Below are 18,722 nucleotides of genomic sequence, written 5' to 3'. Positions count from 1 at the left end.
AAACACTTTGCTTTGTATACTGTATAGTATTTATTTGAATTCAAATTTATTTACAAAAATTGCACCATAGTATAGATGGATCTGCAAGGCAATCTGAAGGGGAAATAGTTTTTAAAAGAATTTGGTCATTGAAAAAAGTGTTTTGCTTCAAGGTCCCAGAGCTTCTACATGACCTGTGGACAATTTGCCATTATTTGAGACCTAAGGTAAACTTTGCATCTGTTCAACTAAATTTGAAGCCTAAATTAAAATTCCAGCTGCAAACTCAAGTGAGAAATGTAGAAATCTTAACTATAGATCATAAACTGTTTCAAGTCCATATTCCATGCTGGACATCTGCGTGATTATCTGAAGATTTTTTCTTTTTTTTCTTTTTTCTGAAGCATATTCAATCCTTCTAGTAAATGTCTGAATAAGACCTGTTGTATCAAGTGGTATGGGTTTGGATCATCCGAGTTCTTGAGGGGATCTCTATACAAAGATTGGCATGCTTTCTTTTTTTTTCAGATTACTGGACTTGTGCAGCATTTATGATCCATGGGGCTGTAAGGTTGTCATCTTAACTTTTCTGGTTTTTCATGGCTCAGTTCATTGCTTTTGGCCAGTGTTTCAGCAGTATGGAAAAGCTCCTTCTATCCTTTCCTGAGGGCACTTCTTCAGGTATAAGCTGCAGAATTTGAGTAGACATTTGTGGCTGAAACTGTTGGGTCTTGATCACTTGCAGGCCAACCCTTCCTTTTTTCTTGCAGCTGTTTCTAGGCACTTGAATGCAGTGAGCCCACCTGAACAGAACACAGTTAAGAATTTCCCTTCAGTAGTCTGAGACTACACGTTTGCAATGGAGCAGGAACAGCACTTTCCAAAAAAGCTTTCACTAGTATACAAAAATGGAGAAAGTCTGTGAGCGTGTTTTTCCTTTTAATCTAGCTTTTTCTCTTTCCTTGCAAGCTCTGGTCTTTCTCCTCTAGTCTGGTTTTATCCATTTGTGGCCAGACTTACAAACTTCAAATAATCCTTTCCTGTGTCTATTCATGTCCTCCCATGCCCTTACAAGTCTTAGCTCCTGCTGACTCTCCCCATTCTCATTACATTACTCAAATCTCCACCCTTCTGCAGACCATTGGTCTTGCCATCGTTTTGCATCCTTCCTGCACTGTGGGCTTGGGGCTGGATTCACATCTGTTCCCCAGATGCATTTTAGACTGTTTGTGGGGTTTGTCTTCTTTTTTATCACAGGATTTGATGGTGCAAGAGCCTCTGATGTTGGTTTACTAACTCAACCAGTCTGCAACAAGAGTGCCTCTGATCAAAAAGCTGCATGGTTTTCATGTAATACCGTTTTCTCAAATTGACACTGAGTTTCTATTATAGTAACACGCTGTCGAGTTTCCCTAGGTAAACCTAGGGCCATTATTTCACATTTGAGATGTGGACAAAAATGGCCTGTGGCCTTTCCTGGTCCTCAAAATCCAAAGAAACCTCACTGACTCCAGTGGAGTGTCTTTGCCAAGGTACAGGGATGCATCACAGCAAACCCAGACTAGTCAGTCAGGATGGCTGTTCTAGTAGATATCTGCTCTGGAAGATGCCTTTATGGCATCCAGCATGCCATGTCACACGCACCTTTCTGGTCTTGCTATCTGAGTTATCCTTACTGCTTGCTTAAATTGACTGTTTTTCCACATAGGCTGCTCCAAAGTAACATGTATCAGCTTGACTCGCGAAGCCTCCATCAAGCTGTCTCCCTTACACGGCAAACAAATCTCCATCCGCTACCTGGACATGACGGACTGCTTTGTCCTGGAGGACGAAGGACTGCACACTATTGCCGCCCACTGCACTCAGCTGACCCACCTGTACCTGCGCCGCTGCGTCCGCATCACCGACGAAGGTCTCCGCTACCTGATGATTTACTGCACGTCCATTAAGGAACTGAGCGTGAGCGACTGTCGCTTTGTCAGTGACTTCGGCATGCGGGAGATAGCCAAGCTGGAGTCGCGCTTGCGATACCTGAGCATCGCCCACTGCGGCCGGATCACGGACGTGGGCATCCGCTACATAGCCAAATACTGCAGCAAGCTGCGCTACCTCAATGCGCGGGGCTGCGAGGGCATCACGGACCACGGCGTGGAGTACCTCGCCAAAAATTGCACAAAACTCAAATCGCTAGATATCGGCAAGTGCCCTCTGGTCTCAGACACCGGCCTGGAGTTTCTAGCCCTCAACTGCTTCAACCTGAAGCGCCTCAGCCTGAAATCGTGCGAGAGCATCACTGGGCAGGGCCTCCAGATTGTAGCTGCCAACTGTTTTGACCTGCAGATGTTGAATGTGCAGGACTGTGATGTTTCTGTGGATGCTCTGCGATTTGTTAAACGACACTGCAAGCGCTGTATTATAGAGCACACCAACCCTGCCTTCTTCTGAAAGGATACTCCACCCGTTGTTACAATGCAGTATTAAAAACACTGATGTATAAACGCACGCTCCCGTATTCAGTAATGCTGTTTTTTTGTAGCTCACGGGAGTCAGCTTTTCTTGTATGTTGTTGATGAGGGAGCGTTTCTAGAGGACTATTTTGTTTGCTTTATGTATGATCACTTTTGAAGGTGCGGTGGGTCTCCGTTGAGAGCCTGCCTTAATGCACGACCAGTGAGTGCTCAGCATCCCTAGTGGGTTGCCATTTCCGTAACAGCCATGGTCTTGTCCCAAGCTAACGTAGCTACCTCCAAAGGAAATAGCACATAATCCCTCCTTTGGAAAGGCTGCTAAGCTGTGTCAAACACATCTGAATTCCAGCTGTGCTCTTAAAGCTGACTATGCAATATATGTCTCTGTTCTCCAATTTCTCCAATATGGCTGATAAAGCATCCCCTTATCTCCAAGTAGTTTTTCCTTGGTAGTCACTCATTGTAATCCCTCAGGAAATACTGGGTGGTGTTTTTAAATATACTTCACTGAGGCAGAAGACCTGCTGGCCTTTGCTGAGCACTCTGCTGCACGAGTCTGGAGATTGTGCTGAAGCATGGTTTCTCATGGAAAGCTCTTTTCCAGTTCACTTATGTATCATCACTACTTGCCTTCGGTTCTAAATCTGCCCTTACCTGCATCTGTAGTAGCAGCTCCTGGGTCTGATAAGCAGTGACATTTTCACTTGAGTGAAGGAAAACAGATAAGATATTGGTGGCCTTGCAAAGGGAGAAGCCAGCAATCCAAGAGGCTATTACAATTCTGCAACAAACTGAGCTAGCACTGCAGTACACTGGGGCCCCTGTGATGCTGAGGAATGGCTGACACAGGCAGTGCCCATTGCTGCACTGTACTGCTGTCACCAGAAGGTCTGTCTGCTCCTTCACAGTACCTCTTCAACAGCCGTGACACTGCTGCAGCTGCCTCTCTCTGCGCAACCCAGGCACATGTGTTGTGGTGTATTCAGTATGTGCCTTAGTACATGTAGAAACCTCACCCCTTTCTGTGGCCTTCCAGTTTAACAGGTAGATGGCTGATCTCAGGTCTTCAAAGAGGTTAGCTTGTTGTTAGGTGACATCCTGGGAGAGAGAGGGGCTTAGAATGTATTCACATCAGAGGTTTCATTTTGTGAAACCTTGTCTCATGTGTTCCCAAAGGCTGGATAAATGGCTGCTGTTCAGCAAGGAATTACCAACACCAGCATTGCCTTGTGACACTGCAAGCCCGCTGTACTCTCATGGTCACTCTTGCTCATGCAAGAGCAAGCAGGGCTTGGAGTTTCCCCTCTGCTGCCTCTTTCCTCAGAGCACACAGTCATTTTGTGGTTCCTTTCTTCACCATTTTCTGGCAGCCGTTTCTCTGCAGTTTCACATTTACTGCTCAGATTGGAAGCCAAAGATGTGAAGGGGTGATGATATTTTCAGGCAGGCCCCCTGTGCGTGACTGACAGGTGAATTCATACAGTCAGCATTGTGAATTTATACATTCATCTCAAATGCTATAAATGTCTTGGTAAAGAACATAAGAAGGGAAGCACCGTGTCTGGTTTTCATAAGCAGTAGTTCCATCATCTCCAGACAACACTCATAAAATCATTGATATGAAGTGAAAATCCACATGTTCACGAAAAATACATAATTGCTGAGGAAATACTTGCAGCAGTGCTCTCTCAGATTACAAAAAGCAATGCTTTGGGCACGTCCCTGCAGAGGGAACTTGTCCTACTTGTGCAAAAAGTCCTGTAACCTACGTATGTTCCTCCAGTTTGGAGTTTCCTAACTTCTGGTATGTCACCACCTGTGAATTACAAATGCGATTGTACTGAAGCAAGGAGGGCTAAGGAACATGAATTTGTTATTGCTACTGTTACTGGTCAGCGGGTAGCAGAGAGTAATCCCATCCTTTGACCAGTTAACATCACTTTAGTTTTCCTTTCTGTGTTTTTAAAATTAGAGATTCTTTTCCAGCCAGTATTACAGCGTATTTTATCCGAGCCAGCTATACTCTCTGTTTATCCTTTATCTGAAAACGGCCCCAAGAACAGTTAAATGTTGAGCCCATTTCTGAAGATGGTGGGATTTAGAGCCATTTGCACTCATGAAATATAAGGCCTCATTAGTAACATTTAACTGTTTATTAGGAAGAAAAAAAAATCTACTTTTCTGGCTAAGCTAAATTGAGTGAATAGTGCTACATGGTTTTTAAGGTTTCTAATGTTTAAATTGGCCTGTACTGTACAAATCTCACTATAAAGCCTTAATTTGCTACCAAGAAATAAAGCAATATATTGGTAACTGATGAGAGTACATTGTCATTTGCACTAATTGATAAGCTTATTGTGAAAATGAAAAGATAAAATACTTGTAAAACTTTGTTTTCTTGAATCCAAGCAGACAAATGAACAAATCATTGCAATAAGTAGGTGGATGATTATAAAAACAACAGGGGATTCGTATAGGTTATGGTTTTGCCTATCTGTCTCTTTAAAATTTTATTTTGCTCATGAGGTTCTTCTTTACTCTGAGACATAATCAGTAACTGGAAGTGTAAGTAAAAGAAAAAACAGCATGTAAAAAGCTCACGTATAAAAGGTCCAGGAGGGCCTCTGCTCTGAATTAAAGACAAGCTAACATACTTATTCTGAAAAGTAAAAGGGTAAAGCACTTACTTATTAGTGTAGTGTTTCTTTTGAATGTTCTAGAAAGCACACTCTGGGGGGCACTTGTAGAAGATGAATGAAAGTAATTTTTCAAAGCCAAACAACTTACACAATCTGATTTGCCGCTCTGAGAATGCTATGCATTTCAAGAAAATGTGAACTTATTGATATAGCTTGCTTGTTTTGACTTTTAACCTTTTTCCAATGTCTGTTTGCAAAATGACACAACCAGGAAGGAAAATGAAGTATTGTATGTGGAGCTGAGTTTGCTGGGAAGGATGCAGCATATGAATGAGGTGTCGTAGTTCTAGTTTGAGGTTGGCAAAGACTATCAATTTCCTGAGCAAAAACATTGTTGATTCTTGAACCATAACATTCAGGCTGAGGCAGTCGGGCTTCCTCTGCTCTGCCCCAGCATGCAGCGATCTCATCGAGGCAAGCAACCATGGGTCACATCAGTCAGGCTGGCATTTGTTTATGACTCTGCAGTAACTTGTGTCACGCAGAAAGAGGTCTCTTTGAAAGGGCGCATCTAAATCACCATGCACTGTGATTATACCCAGAGCTCTGTATCAAGATATTTAGTTTTCTCATTCCCTTGGTTTTCATAAAAAAGTGGAACTCTTTTCCTGAGGTTAGCAGTGTGCAATTAATGTGAAGTACAACACTTTTGCCTTTTTGAGCTATGCGCTCTTAGCTTCCCACAAAATGCGAAACAGCTTCTGTTGGATGTCTTGAGCCTCCTTCTGAACCTCAGTCTGTAACCTTTCAGTAATGGTTTGACAAAACATCTACCCTTTGAACTGGAAAACTTAAAAAACTATTAAAAGGCCTAATTTTAGACAAGGCTTGAAGCAGGTCCAAAGCCCCATTAAAAAGAAATGTAGTGACCGTTTGGACTGCAGACTGGCTGCCCCACAGCTGCCAACGTTGGTTACAAGGGGAAAAGCTCTGTGAGAGAGCTGGTAGCAAACGGCTCTTCCCTGCCTTCAGTTTTTTACAGTTTTCTCAGTTTAGCTGTTCAGGCTGAGACTTCCCATGCTGGGTTTGAAAATGTTAGTTGAAATGGTTCATCTGGCTCTGTAAATAAAGCTAGAAGGAAATGTCATTTTGCTCACGGTAAACTCTTGGTGACCTTTCCTTTGAAAACAGTCCATTGCTCTCCATCTCCTCCATGGCCTTCGGAGCAAGAGTGTGAGCCTTGCCAGGAGATCAGCTTTGGGACAAGGATGTGTCTTACTAATCTCCCATTAAAATTCACCCTAGTTTAGCTATAGTACACATCTTCAGACATCTCTGACTCTGTGATCGGGGAGAAGAGGGCCACACTTGGCTATGATGAGGCTTGTAGTCTGGCAAAGCAGAGATTTGGCAAAGCTGAGAAGCATTTATCACTCTGGCAGTGTGAAGAAGGAAATGGCCTGAATTATGTGGAAGCTGCCTGGAAAGTCAGAGCGGGATTGAAAGACAAGATTTGGAGAACTGGGACAATAGAGGGATGAAGGAAATTTCTCAGGCAAGAAGACTGCGACTGAGATGAGACTGAATGATTTTCAGTAAAGAAATTGGGTCGGGTTAGGAGAACTGGGTTTGTATGACTTATTGGACAGGGAGCGTTGGATCAGAGAATGTGAGTCAAGTATTGAAGAATGATGTGTGGGGTAGGAACAGAAACATGAAGAAAATGACCTGAACGTTAAGTAAACACAGTGTACTCCTTCCAGGGAAGGCTCAGAGCAAGGTTGGCAAACTCTTTCTTTTAGTATGTCTCAAATTTGAAACTGTATTTCAGAAACAAAATCATAATTTTGGATTTGATGCATCCAACATCTACCCTTTATAATGTTTTTTGAAGCTGGAAAAGCTCTATAGGCAGACCTTTTGCCTTTGGAAATGTATACCAGGGTCTGCATGTCAATCTCAGTGTCTTGTTCCTGCCTTTACATCTTTGTGCAAGGTCATCTACTGAGAAGAAGGTGGCAAGGCAGGTTTGTTATACCCATGCTTCCTGCTGCAGTGGGTTTCAGCAGCACCAGTTCTTCTGCTTTGCCTAGGTGCAAGCATCTGTGGAGGGTCAATTTCCTGTCCTTTTGATGACTGTAAAAGGGTATAATAATAATAGGTTCAAGTTACTGCCAGGCAGTAGACATCAGAATTCAAATTTAGCTTAACAAAAACAAATTGAACTGAACTGCGCGGCTGCGTACTATTAAACAGATTAAATCAATTTTCTCCATAAAATTGTTGAGGGATGTTTGTTTTCATGCACCCCTGCTGTATAGCTGTGTGCTTCAGAGCAGATTTTTTCCTCTGTTTTTGTTTTCTGTGAGATCTGGACAGAAGAATCAGGTCATTTTTCCCTTGTCCTCTGGATGATCACTGAGATGCATATTAGATTTACACTTCTGAATAGAAATCTTTTCCAAGTAGGCTCTGCTAATACAAATTTTTAATACAGTATTAGAGTGCAACAATCCAGTTGGCCATAGATATGTCAAAATAAGCCATTATAAATACAAAAGTTACAAAATAGACACCAGAGGGAGAACCAGAGAGACCAAAAAAAGGGATGAGGAGAGGAGAATGAGTAGGAGAGGAAGAGGGAGAGAAAAAAACAAGCTTTTCTAAGTGAAGTGATACTTCTAATGCAGAAGAGAAACCTCTGCCATTATTTCTGTGACTTAAGGCACTGTCTTCTTGGGTTTAGAATGGATTACTTTTCCTTTGTTTTTAAAAGAAACACTGTCATAACCTCAATCTCACATGAATGGTAAAAATGGAAAAAGCCATCTTTAAAAGATGAGAGAGAAGGCAGAGATGGATTTGTGCCAAAAGGAATGAATATTTTTAACAGTTTCATATTGCACTGTCTTTGACGGTTCCTAAAGCATTTTTTTACAATCAAGTAAATGGCCACTCTTGAGAAGTTTCCATTACTTCTTGAATATACTTCATTCATACAATTGCCTCAGCAGACAGATAACTGAGATTTGAAAAGATTCGTTTTTTAGCTGCAATACGCAAGAGATCATTCATGGTTTACGACTTTTTCTTCTTTCTCGAGTGTTTCCAGATCTTTATCACTTGCCTTTTATCAAGGATATATCCTAAGCAACAGGTAAACGGAGTTCACCGCATCTAGTAAAATATTTCTGTTTATTAATCACAGTTTGTTTCCATTTGAAGACTAGGATTTGCTCTGGTTTTCTGATCATGTTGTGTCTTATGCTTTGAAAGTACTTAGAAAAAAAACAGTTTTCTGGACTTGAATTACACTGAGGAGTGTGCTTCAATCACACCATTGGCAGTGTAAAGTCTTCCTTGCAAACCCAAAATGTCTGTCCTTAAATGGTCCCCTTTCCTACTGTAGGCTGTGTGTTCCTACAGTCAGACACAGAGTTAAGTTGCCTGATTGCATTCCTGCACTCTGCTCTGCTCACCAACACATATGACAGAGTGGGATTCCAGAGGGTGAAAGCTCACCTTCCTGGTTTGCCAAAACAATTAAAAAATACCTCATCCTATGTCTTCTTTGCACTGTGGGGATAAAAGAGATGGAGAGCCCAGACTGCTAGGTAGGAGGAGTTCCTTTTGCTTGTTTTCTACTTGTGTTAAAGTCATAGCCTGGTAGCTCTCAATTTCTTTTGAAGTTGCTTATAGCAAGTACATCCATCCACAAAACGCCATCATGCTCCTGTATTAAAGGAGCATATTAACAGGAGGGGAACAGCTGTTTATGAGGGTGGATAGTGATAGGACAAGGGGAATGGTTTTAAACTGAGACAGGGGAGGTTTAAGTTAGATATTAGGAGGAAGTTTTTCACACAGAGGGTGGTGACGCACTGGAACAGGTTGCCCGAGGAAGCTGTGGATGCTCCATCCCTGGAGGCATTCAAGGCCAGGCTGGATGTGGCTCTGGGCAGCCTGGTCTGCTGGTTGGAGACCATGTACATTGCAGGGGGGTTGAAACTAGATGATCATTGTGGTCCTTTTCAACCCAGACCATTTTATGGTTCTATGATTGGGATGAAGAATGAATAATGCCATTTTAAATTGGGGTTTGTACTGAAAAGGAAAAAGGGCATGAGCATTACAAAGGCAAACCTTGAAGGACCGTGCTTTAAAGTGATCCATTCCTTGATTGAGTGAAGCTCCTTCTGTTTTGCTGGAGGTAAACTACAGGAACAAGCACTAACTTCAACACCAGCTCTTTTCTCTATGTTGTTCTTTCCTTTCCTCTTCTGACCTTAGAGAGAAATCCAAGCTCCTGTGAGAGGCTGAGATATTCTGCCTCTGTCGACATGGGTAATGCAAGTGGTGAGTGGATCGGTGTTCACAGATAAATTCATTTGCTTGGCAGCAATCTGGATGATGGACTGAGGTGATTAACTGCAAGTCAGTGACCGCTCAGCGGCCAAATCTTGCTCACATTTCACACTGGAGGTGGAAAGTATGCATCAATGTCAGTAAAGACAACACTTGCCAGTGCTTGTTCTTATCATGCTATAAAGCTACACGATGAAAGATGAATCAACTGGGCAGGGGGAGAAACTGGGGGGGGAAGAAGGGGCAGTGTTGATATATTTCAATAATTAAAATCCACTGTCAGAGTAGCACAGTAGAAAATCAGGTGCACATCTGACATGAGCCACAAGAGCTTTCACTGATTCCAGTATAGGATTGGGATGCTGGTGAGTCCGTATAAAGTTGCTCAGTGATACTGCTGTAACAGACTGGTGTGGCTTCTGCTCCTTCTGCTGTTGTATTCCTGTGCCCACACAGCACAGAAATGATCCAAACTTTCTTTAATCATCTCTGCCTCCAGCTGACAAGCAGGTTGTGGTGGTTTAACCCAGCTCCAGTCCTGCTCTTTGCCCTTGGGAGCTGACACAGTGTTGTGGAAGCTGAGTGTTAAGTCTGTGCAGTGTGGCTGGTGAAGGGTCTGTGCTGCAGGCACTGCCAGCCCTGTTCTAGAGCAAGGAGAGAGAGGGAGGAAAACATGACAGTCCTCTGCACTGGGACAAGGCAGAGGCAACCATGTTGCGATAACCTGAACCTAAGACAGCTTGCATTGGAGTTCCCAAAACGGACAGACCATCTCCATGCTGCAGCTGCAGCTGCAGCAGCCTCATCTGCTGTGATGATACCTTGTCATTTCCATATCCCCAGCTGCTGATACAGATATGCTCAGAGCAAGGACTTTGTCAAGGCAAAGCCATCACCTGGGTTTAATGAGAACGAGAAAAGTGGCTACCTCACAGCTGTGGCCCAAGAGCTGTGCTTAGCACTCCACCGAGGGGCCATATTGCCCCTCAGGAGAGCCCCAGTCAGGCACCATCCTGGCTTCCTGACTGGAAGCAAGGGTATGAAACAGAGAGCTTAGGAGTGACTGTTGAAGATGTGGTAGGGACCAGTGCTAAGAGATTCCAGGCACTCCAGCCTTGTGTTACTGTGTATGCATGGTGCTGCTGCTAATCTCTACAAAAGGCTGCCACACCCTCTAGAATTCACTGTCACCTTGTGTTACGTTCGCAAGGCTTTCATCCTCATTGTTTGATTTTAAATTAACATGAAATTTGCAAGAATTGGCTTCTTAGTTACTTCAGTGAAGCCCAGGGTGATCTAGGTGTCAAAAAAAGGTAGCAGTCCCTACCCTGAAATTGTGCAGTTACTTTTCTATTCCAACTAGGGCAGCAATGTTGTTCCTCATGCACCTCATACCTCAAATGCACAGCCAAGGCTTTCTATGTTGACTGTCTGGAAGTTTTCTGGAAATAAAGCATATGCTATTTATCCCTGGCGTACTGAGCTCTAGCAGCTTCTAACTTCTGGTTGTCAAAAGGTTGCTTCTTTGTCAACAGCTCCACGCCCAGCCTGCATTCCACCATCCAAAGAGCCTGGTGTACAATACAAGATCAAGGCGCAGTGGCCTTCTGTGGCTGAAAGTTTGAAAAGCTCCCATATGCCCACTCCACATCTGCCTAACGGAGAAAGGCATTTTCCACACTAACACCAGGACTAATACTTGGTTCTAATGGTTTTAGTTAAATAATCAAAATCATGAATATTATGCAGCTATAAATTCAAGCAAATCTGATCTGCTCTACCGCCAGCCTGACTCCCTTGTGTACAAAGCCTCATAGAGTTCCAATTCTCTTATCTTTCTAATGCTTGAGATGGTGTGTGTGTGTGTTTTCTTAAAGTCTTTTACAGTTGCTTGGTATTTACAATCTGTAGGGGAAACTCATTCAAAAGTATTATGAGACCAGCTTATCTTCAAATCAGAGTGTTGTCTGATTTCTGAGCATTGGTTTGCTTTTTGTAAGGTAAATTGATGAGGGTACAAGAGGGCTTTGCAGCCCAGGCTTCAGAGTTTCTAAACCTCTGGCAGGTTAAACTGGAGAGTAGGATAAAGTGGCCCCCCTTCCCCCTGCCAAAAAAATAAGAAAAAACGGGAAAATTGCATCAAAACTCCCAATGAAGAGAGTAAAGGAATTCAGGACTGAAAGCTGAGCTACCAACAGAAACATGTAATCCTGTGCTTAAAAGGTATTTTCTCCCTTAGGACTCAAATGTGCTCCAGTGCAGTCAGAGGGTAAATCAAAAACTATCACAAAGTTTATATATAGTGAGCGCATGAGTAGATGTGACAATAGGGAAGAATAAACAGAGCTCTCTGGCAAGAAATCCTCGCAGGGAGTCACCAAATAATGGGGTAACCTGTCAGGGTGCCATGAAGGCTGGTGGTTCACCAAGTGGGCTGGGCAGGGCCCATCTAGCATCCCAGTGGGAGCATGGCAGTGGGGCACTGGGGCAGCCCCAGCCCCAGGCACCTGACACATCCCTTGGGACAGGGGCCATGGCCAGGCAGGGCAGGGCTGTGGGGAGATGCTGCCTGGCCCTGCTGCTGCCTCGCTAGGGTAGGGGCTGACAGCCTGGGGCTGGTGTGGGGGCCTCAGCCTGGGCCTGGACAGGGACAGGTGAAGTGATAGAGCCTTTGGGGCCATGAGAGGAAGCATCTGAATCAGCCTACTTGGATTTTCAAAAAGACTTTTAATGATGTTTCTCAGTGTAGGCTCCTAGGGAGCCTGAGATAAGAGGGAAAATTCTTTCATGGAGAGATGATGAGATGGAAGGTAAAAAAATTCTAACTGTTAGGCATAAATGATCAGTTCTTACAATGGAGAGAAGTTACCAGACTTCCAACATATTCATAAATATGCTGAGAAGGAACTGATTAGTGAGGAGTTGCAGTTTTTACAATAGTGCTGGTACAGATGAGCAACAGCAGTGTGAAAACCACAGAAGTGAGTGATAACGTGACAGGTTAAGCTCAGTGTGAGTGGAAGCTGCCACACGGTGAGTAGAAAACAAGCTCCTGGCTTTATAAGCACAGCACTGGACAAGCGTGACCACTCAAGAGCAAGGTCTTAAAATGCTGACAGAAAATATTGACATGATACTCAGCAGTCAGAAAAGCAGCTTTGTATCAGGAGCTGTTCAGAAGGAACCAACAGCAAGCCAGGGTATCGCTGTGTCCCTGCATCTGATTCAGTCCCGCCTCAGGTGTCCTGTCTCCCCACCATGAAAGGGATGCACCAGAGCTAGAAGAGGATCCAGGATGGCTGCTGTATGCGTCATCACAGTGTGGGCTCAGATTCCCTGTCCAGAGAAGGGATAACTGGGTCACTGAATCATAGATAGCTTTAGCAATGAAGGGAACTGAACATTTGCCATTGTAGTTAGAAATGAAATCTAGGGGGCATAACATGAAGCTAGCAGGTTGTGGATTCAAAGCAAACTGAAGTAGCTCGACGCCTGCCATGTATTAAAGCCTTGGACTCTTGCCATAGGATCTTGTGGATGCCAAATGTTCATATTAGTTCAAGAGAAGTATGGACAAGTTCATGGAGGAGAAGTCTTTGTGCAGCTATTAAATATAACAGACAACCTCTGGCTCAGGAAATGCCTGCAGCACAAAGTGTTGGAGCCTGGCAAACTATTCTGGGAAAATATGCTTGCTCTATTCTTACACTTCTCTCCAGGCATCTGTTTTTTGGCTACTGTCAGATAGACCATTCAGCTACACAGACCTTTTGTCAGCGTCTGTTTCCATATTTCGATATTGTCTCAGCCTATCCTTGACAAAGAACACACATTTACTTCTCAGCTGCAGTACCGTAAGAGATCCTCAAAGTCCTTCAATCTAAATATTTTTGGCAGCCTCTTTTCCAAAATGCTTATGCTCCAGAGTCTGGTCAGGAGCTAACATTCTCCTCTACTGACTTTCGTGGAAGTAGGCACTGGAAATTTTCCTAGGGGCTGGGTACTCTGCATATTTAGGCACTATTGCAACAAAAGTGTCTCTGTATCTGAATCAAAAAGGACACAGGTGCTTTGCTTCATAAATCATTATGCGCCTGCCTTAATGTTGTGTTTCTGTATAGTTTTCCCCAGTGTGAGTACAACTAATTTTCTTTCTATCTCTTGCCTACTAGCTCCTGAATCAAGTGGAAGCCAAGTTGGGCTTCTGGACTTGGTAAGGGGACTCTCAGCACGTGGAGATTTCCTTTCTGAGTGCCATTTGCAGAATTTATGGTGACCTGTGGGGTTCCAGAGGTGGAGCCAGGGACAGAAAGTGAAGCCAAGGGCTGTCCTTAAAGTCAGTGGAAATAACACTGTGTAAATATTTGTTGCAGAAATCTCATGTGTCGAATAGTAGCTAAAAAAGAGACCAAGAGCAAGAGAAGTATAAATGGAAGAAGTGATCTGACAAACGTGAATGCAAGAGAAATTCCTTCATGTTCTGCGTCTCAGCAGTGTAACAATGCCCAGTGCATGAGCCATGAGTAAGTTCCTATAGCTCTGTGGTGGAGCCTTGCAAACTTCTCAGATGCAAAGCTGTGACAATGCAATAAAACACCGGTGATTTATTTTAGTTTTCAGTTTCATTGCTTCCCATTTTTCTATGAAGGAACCTAATTCAGTGAAAGCCTACCTGTTACTGAGCTCAAGACAAAGGTAATCGAGAAATAACTCTTCTCAGTTTCTTAAGGGCCCATTTGAACAGAACAGGACAACAAAGCCATTAAAAACAAGAAATAGACTTTGTTTTCCCCTTTCTCCTGCAAAGGTATCTCTAGTAGCAGATCTGGTGTAAGCTGGCAAATATGTCTCTGTTCACATCTGCTTGGGAGAGAGACTGGCTGAAGGTGAGCATTTTTTTGTACCCTGTTGGACTCCCACAAGTGGGGAAGTGAGACTGAAATAGCCAGTCACAAAGATACGCTGCTTTTTAGGTTTCTCTCATTCCTCTCATCTATAGGGAGTATTTGGCACCCTCCAGAGGTCTTGATTCCTTCAGGATGGCTGTGCTGTATCTTCATAATTGACACTAGAATTTGCCTGCAGCATCTGCTCAAGCAGAGAAATTTTTCTGCTTCCTTTTATTTGCTTTTAAAAGGATCTAACCTTTCCGATAATTTCAGACACAAGAGGCCATATAAGTGCAGCTTACTGATCAGTCAATTGTTTAGCAATATTTAAACAATTGACTCCGGAAGCCAGGGCATGACCAGTGAACAGATTTGGTCCAAATTACAGTCACCAAGAGGCAGTTCATAGCTGTGTTACTCCCAGACTTGCCTGAAGGAGGCAGGAATGCTGTTCAAATCAGCGATGCACAGTCGATCCTCTCTTCTTAAAAGCTTTTGCCTACTACTGGCCCTGGGCCCACACAAATACCCAAACACAGCAAGGAATATAAACTCACAAGGGTCTCAGCTTTCATAATATGACTAAGTTGTTTTGATTTAAGAGTGCTGTTCTTGCCAAGACTGGAAAAAATAAGTCCATTCTCTTCACGGCTGGATGTCAAAGTACACCAAGGTTTTCAGACAAATGTCCCGAATGCTCTCACTTACAGATTGGACCAAGACTTGAATGCTGGAGAACTTAACCCTTTCTTTGATACTGTGTTTAGGGAAACCTGCAGAAAAGCAAGAAAGACAAGACTACTGTCAATCTAGGCTAAAAATACATCTAAATTGATGGGGAATCATTTCTTTTTTATCATTCTCTTCTGAGGCCAAAATACACATTCATTTGTTTAGGGCGCCATTAGGTAGGGCGCAGAGCATTGGCAATGCTTGAAAGCAAAGTAGGAGGATGGACAGTAACACTGCAGTAGGGTCAAGTCCTTGCTTTGTGCATGGCTGAGATCATCCATACATTTTAAAAAGAAAAGAGAGAGAAAGAGAAGTAAAAGTGCATGCAGAATTACAGTGATGATTTTAGAGTACTAAGACACTACTTGTAATACTCTTGGACTTCTCTTAATGTTCTCCATGAAAATTGCCTACAGTCCCGTGATTCTTTAATGCACTTTGTCCCTTACTACACAGGACATGGATAAAACATGTAAGCAGTCGTGCTGATGCTTAAACATATTGTGTCTTCTTTAGGATCATCAATAACTGGTCTGTGCTAGATAATCTCAGCCTTTTTTTTGTTTGTTTTCTAATATGATGTGCTTCCTTGTAATGTCCTTACAGCTTAATGTAAACATAGGCTCATATTGCAGGAACTCACTGCTGTACAGAGCAGCAGTTTGCACAGAGACCTGTCACTGAGATAGAATCCACACATTTTTGTATTCCTGGCTTGTACTTATTCCCCAATAGTTTCAAGAAAAGTGTTAAATCAAGGGCTCAATGTATTTGTCCAAACATGGGTATTCAATGCCATGACAGACATGCTGTGCTGTCCAGCTACCCACAGGGCTGGCAGGGTGAGGCAGGCCCTGAGGAAGACTCCTGCCCTTAGGGGGACAGGCAGGTGCTCTCAAGCATTGCCAATGGTTTGAGATGTCCTTAACTCAGCAAGCACGCTTCCTAAAGTTACAGGGAAGATCTCTGTGGGATTCCTCAGGCTTTTCGCTGGGCCACAAGGCTGGATGTGGCTCTGAGCAGCCTGGTCTAGTGGTTGGCAACCCTGCACATAGCAGGGGGGTTGAAACTAGATGATCTTTGAGATCTTTTCAACCCAGGCCATTCAATGATTCTATGATTCTATGACTGGCTATGCTGACAATTACAGAAATGTAATTTCTGTCACATGAGCCTGCCAGCAATCTGTAATGCTGGCTGCCACCATTATTATGCAAATATTTGCTCTTAGAGAAAGTACAGTTCAGATTTCCTTTTCAAAACCAAAACGTTTCTGATGTTTAAATTAAAAAAAAAATAGACACCCTAGCTGTTGCTGCAGGTCCAGTAGGCCCCTCTCTGGGATGTGAATGAAGGAGTCATCTGAAACCACTGCACTGGCTCTGTCCCCAGCCGAAGGGGAGGGGATGTTGAGTCATAGTCTGGGAATCGCTGAGGATATCCTAACACCTAAAATAGCCACGAGGACACAGCTCCGCTCTGTTCTAGGTCCTGCCATTTAGCTGCTGAAGAAACAGCATCTCGTGTAGAGTCCAAGTTACAGGAGGAAACGCAGAGTTGGTTGCACCTTGCAGCTGGGTTCTGGCTTCTCTGAAGCACTGCCCAGTGATGCTTTATGTCTCAGAGTGCTTCTGAGGGTGCTGTGAGGGACGGGACCTGCAGGGCCTGAAGCCCAGAGCCCGGTGCTTTTTTTTCTTTTTTTTCTTTTTTCCTTTTTTTTTCTCTCCTGCTTTTACAGTGGCTTTCACATCCAACCTTATTTTTTTTATTTCAAAGATGCACACATTCTTTTCACCAAACGGATGCTCTAAAGGTCTCTCAGAAATCCTTGATGTTATCTACTTTTTCTCTCAGCAGGCCATACTGGAAAGATTTTACCATAACCCGTTAATGGCACGCATGAAAGAGGAGCAAGAACATTGCTTTCCATGGTTTCAGACTATCAAACACTGAGAGCTATCTGCCAAATGGTATCACTTTCTGTAGCTACAACAGTTGACAGATCCTTTGCAAGTTAGGGCTGGTTTGTGTGGAAAAATCTGGTGGCTGGTGACAGCATTAAACTAATTTACTTTTGTTTTGAGTATGAATGCCTTCCTGTAAAGCAGTCATCCCAATTTGTTACTCAAGGTGAATGATTCATGTGAAAATGATAAATGTTTGTATTGAATTGTGGCATGTGTGAAACTCCCTGAAAGCAGAATCAGTTATAGTTGCTAAGCAACAGCAGTTACTTAAAAAAATAAAATAAAATAGGGATGCCTACTGCATCCTCTTAACGTGCAGGAAGCGTATCGTCTTTTATTTTGTTTCAAAGAGGTGTTAATAGGTTATTTTGCAGAGAGAATTATTTCTCATCTCTCTTGTTCCAGCCTTGCTAATAAGATCTCCTAATGAACATGATTATCAAATTGCCATTTCACTTAAGTAGTAGAAATAACACTAAATGAAGCCACGCATTGTCACAACAGTGTTGGATTAAAAGCTGTGGCTGCTACAACAGCCCATTCCCATATTAGGCAGTTTACTTCATTAGGAAAAATCATGTCACTCCTTACAAGATACCTTATGTTTAAAATACCAAATTATACAAGTACCAGACAGGGTATGTAATAAACATAAAAAACATTGTGTGCATGGCTTCTAAGTGTTCGTGACAATTGTGAAAATTAGATTCTGCTGTTTGCATTTCTTGTAAAGCTGCTCTGTGGGCTTCTGCTACCTGTGTCTGGCTGAGAAAGACACCCTTGATGAGACAGGAGAGACTTCTTCCTGACCTGAAGTCTGCAAGCAGTGGTCCTTGAGCTGATCTTTGCAATCTGAACGTTTCCTCTGCTGAAGACATGTTGATATGAAGTGAGCTGTTTCAGTTCTACATATCCAGAAGTGTACTGTGTATTGTGGTTTTACCAAATCCACCCAGATACAGGTAACTTGGGATGAGAACACAGTAGCTTCACTTCCAGTTGGTGAAGAGCTTATGGTTCTGTATCATGAGTAACTGCATCTTTTTGCCAAATTGTATGAAGTTTCATATTAATAGGAGCTCACAATTCATTGCTCGCCTAGTGTGTGAAAGGAGCATATGTAGTACATGCATTTATCTTCATCAGGTATCCAAGGAGTGGCATTAGTTAGTGTCACAATTCTTGATTTTGTGACAATGCTGTTGTATTTCCTTATAGCCTGAGCAGATTCACAGTACACAGCACTATTTCATACTGAGGCATGCCGTTACTTCTTGGCCTACTATTATTGATAACATCTGTCTCGTTATTGTAATCTAGTTCTCTGCTGCACTGGCAGCCAAGAAATGTGGTGCTTCGGGATCAAAACTTTTGCTGGTTGAATTCTTGAAAAAAAAAACACAGCTTTTTTTAGATGAAATTATTTGAATCTCCATGAATTGTGAAATGAGATTAATTGCACTGATGCAGAACTAAAGGATTTTAAAAGCAATTTTAAATCATTTTAAATGTTTCGATTTTTTTAATCTTGGGTTTGATACAACCTGTGTTGCATTCCCTTCCTCCTGACCTGCCCAACCTCCCTCCAAAAATGTCTCGGTTCACTGTTCAAACAAAAACACTTAAAAAAACTCAATGAGATGATAGTAGCTTCCAAATAAAACATTTGGAGTTCATCAGCAT

At 42.9% G+C, this 18,722-nt stretch overlaps 1 protein-coding gene across 1 annotated transcript in view; it reads left to right on the top strand.

Annotated features, from left to right (window-relative positions):
- Nucleotides 1-4,769, top strand: part of FBXL7 (F-box and leucine rich repeat protein 7) — a 169,880-nt gene extending 165,111 nt beyond the window's left edge. The window contains exon 4 of the mRNA XM_010708490.3: nucleotides 1,688-4,769. Coding sequence (XP_010706792.1) covers nucleotides 1,688-2,424 — 737 coding nt within the window. The 3' untranslated portion in view covers nucleotides 2,425-4,769. The remainder of the gene's footprint in view (nucleotides 1-1,687) is intronic.
- Nucleotides 4,770-18,722: the final 13,953 nt, after the last annotated feature.

This window comes from Meleagris gallopavo, chromosome 3 (assembly GCF_000146605.3).
Source record: "Meleagris gallopavo isolate NT-WF06-2002-E0010 breed Aviagen turkey brand Nicholas breeding stock chromosome 3, Turkey_5.1, whole genome shotgun sequence".
Taxonomy (NCBI): Eukaryota; Metazoa; Chordata; class Aves; order Galliformes; family Phasianidae; genus Meleagris; species Meleagris gallopavo.
Note: the sequence above shows the minus strand (reverse complement) of the source record. Positions and strands in the feature narration are given on the sequence as shown.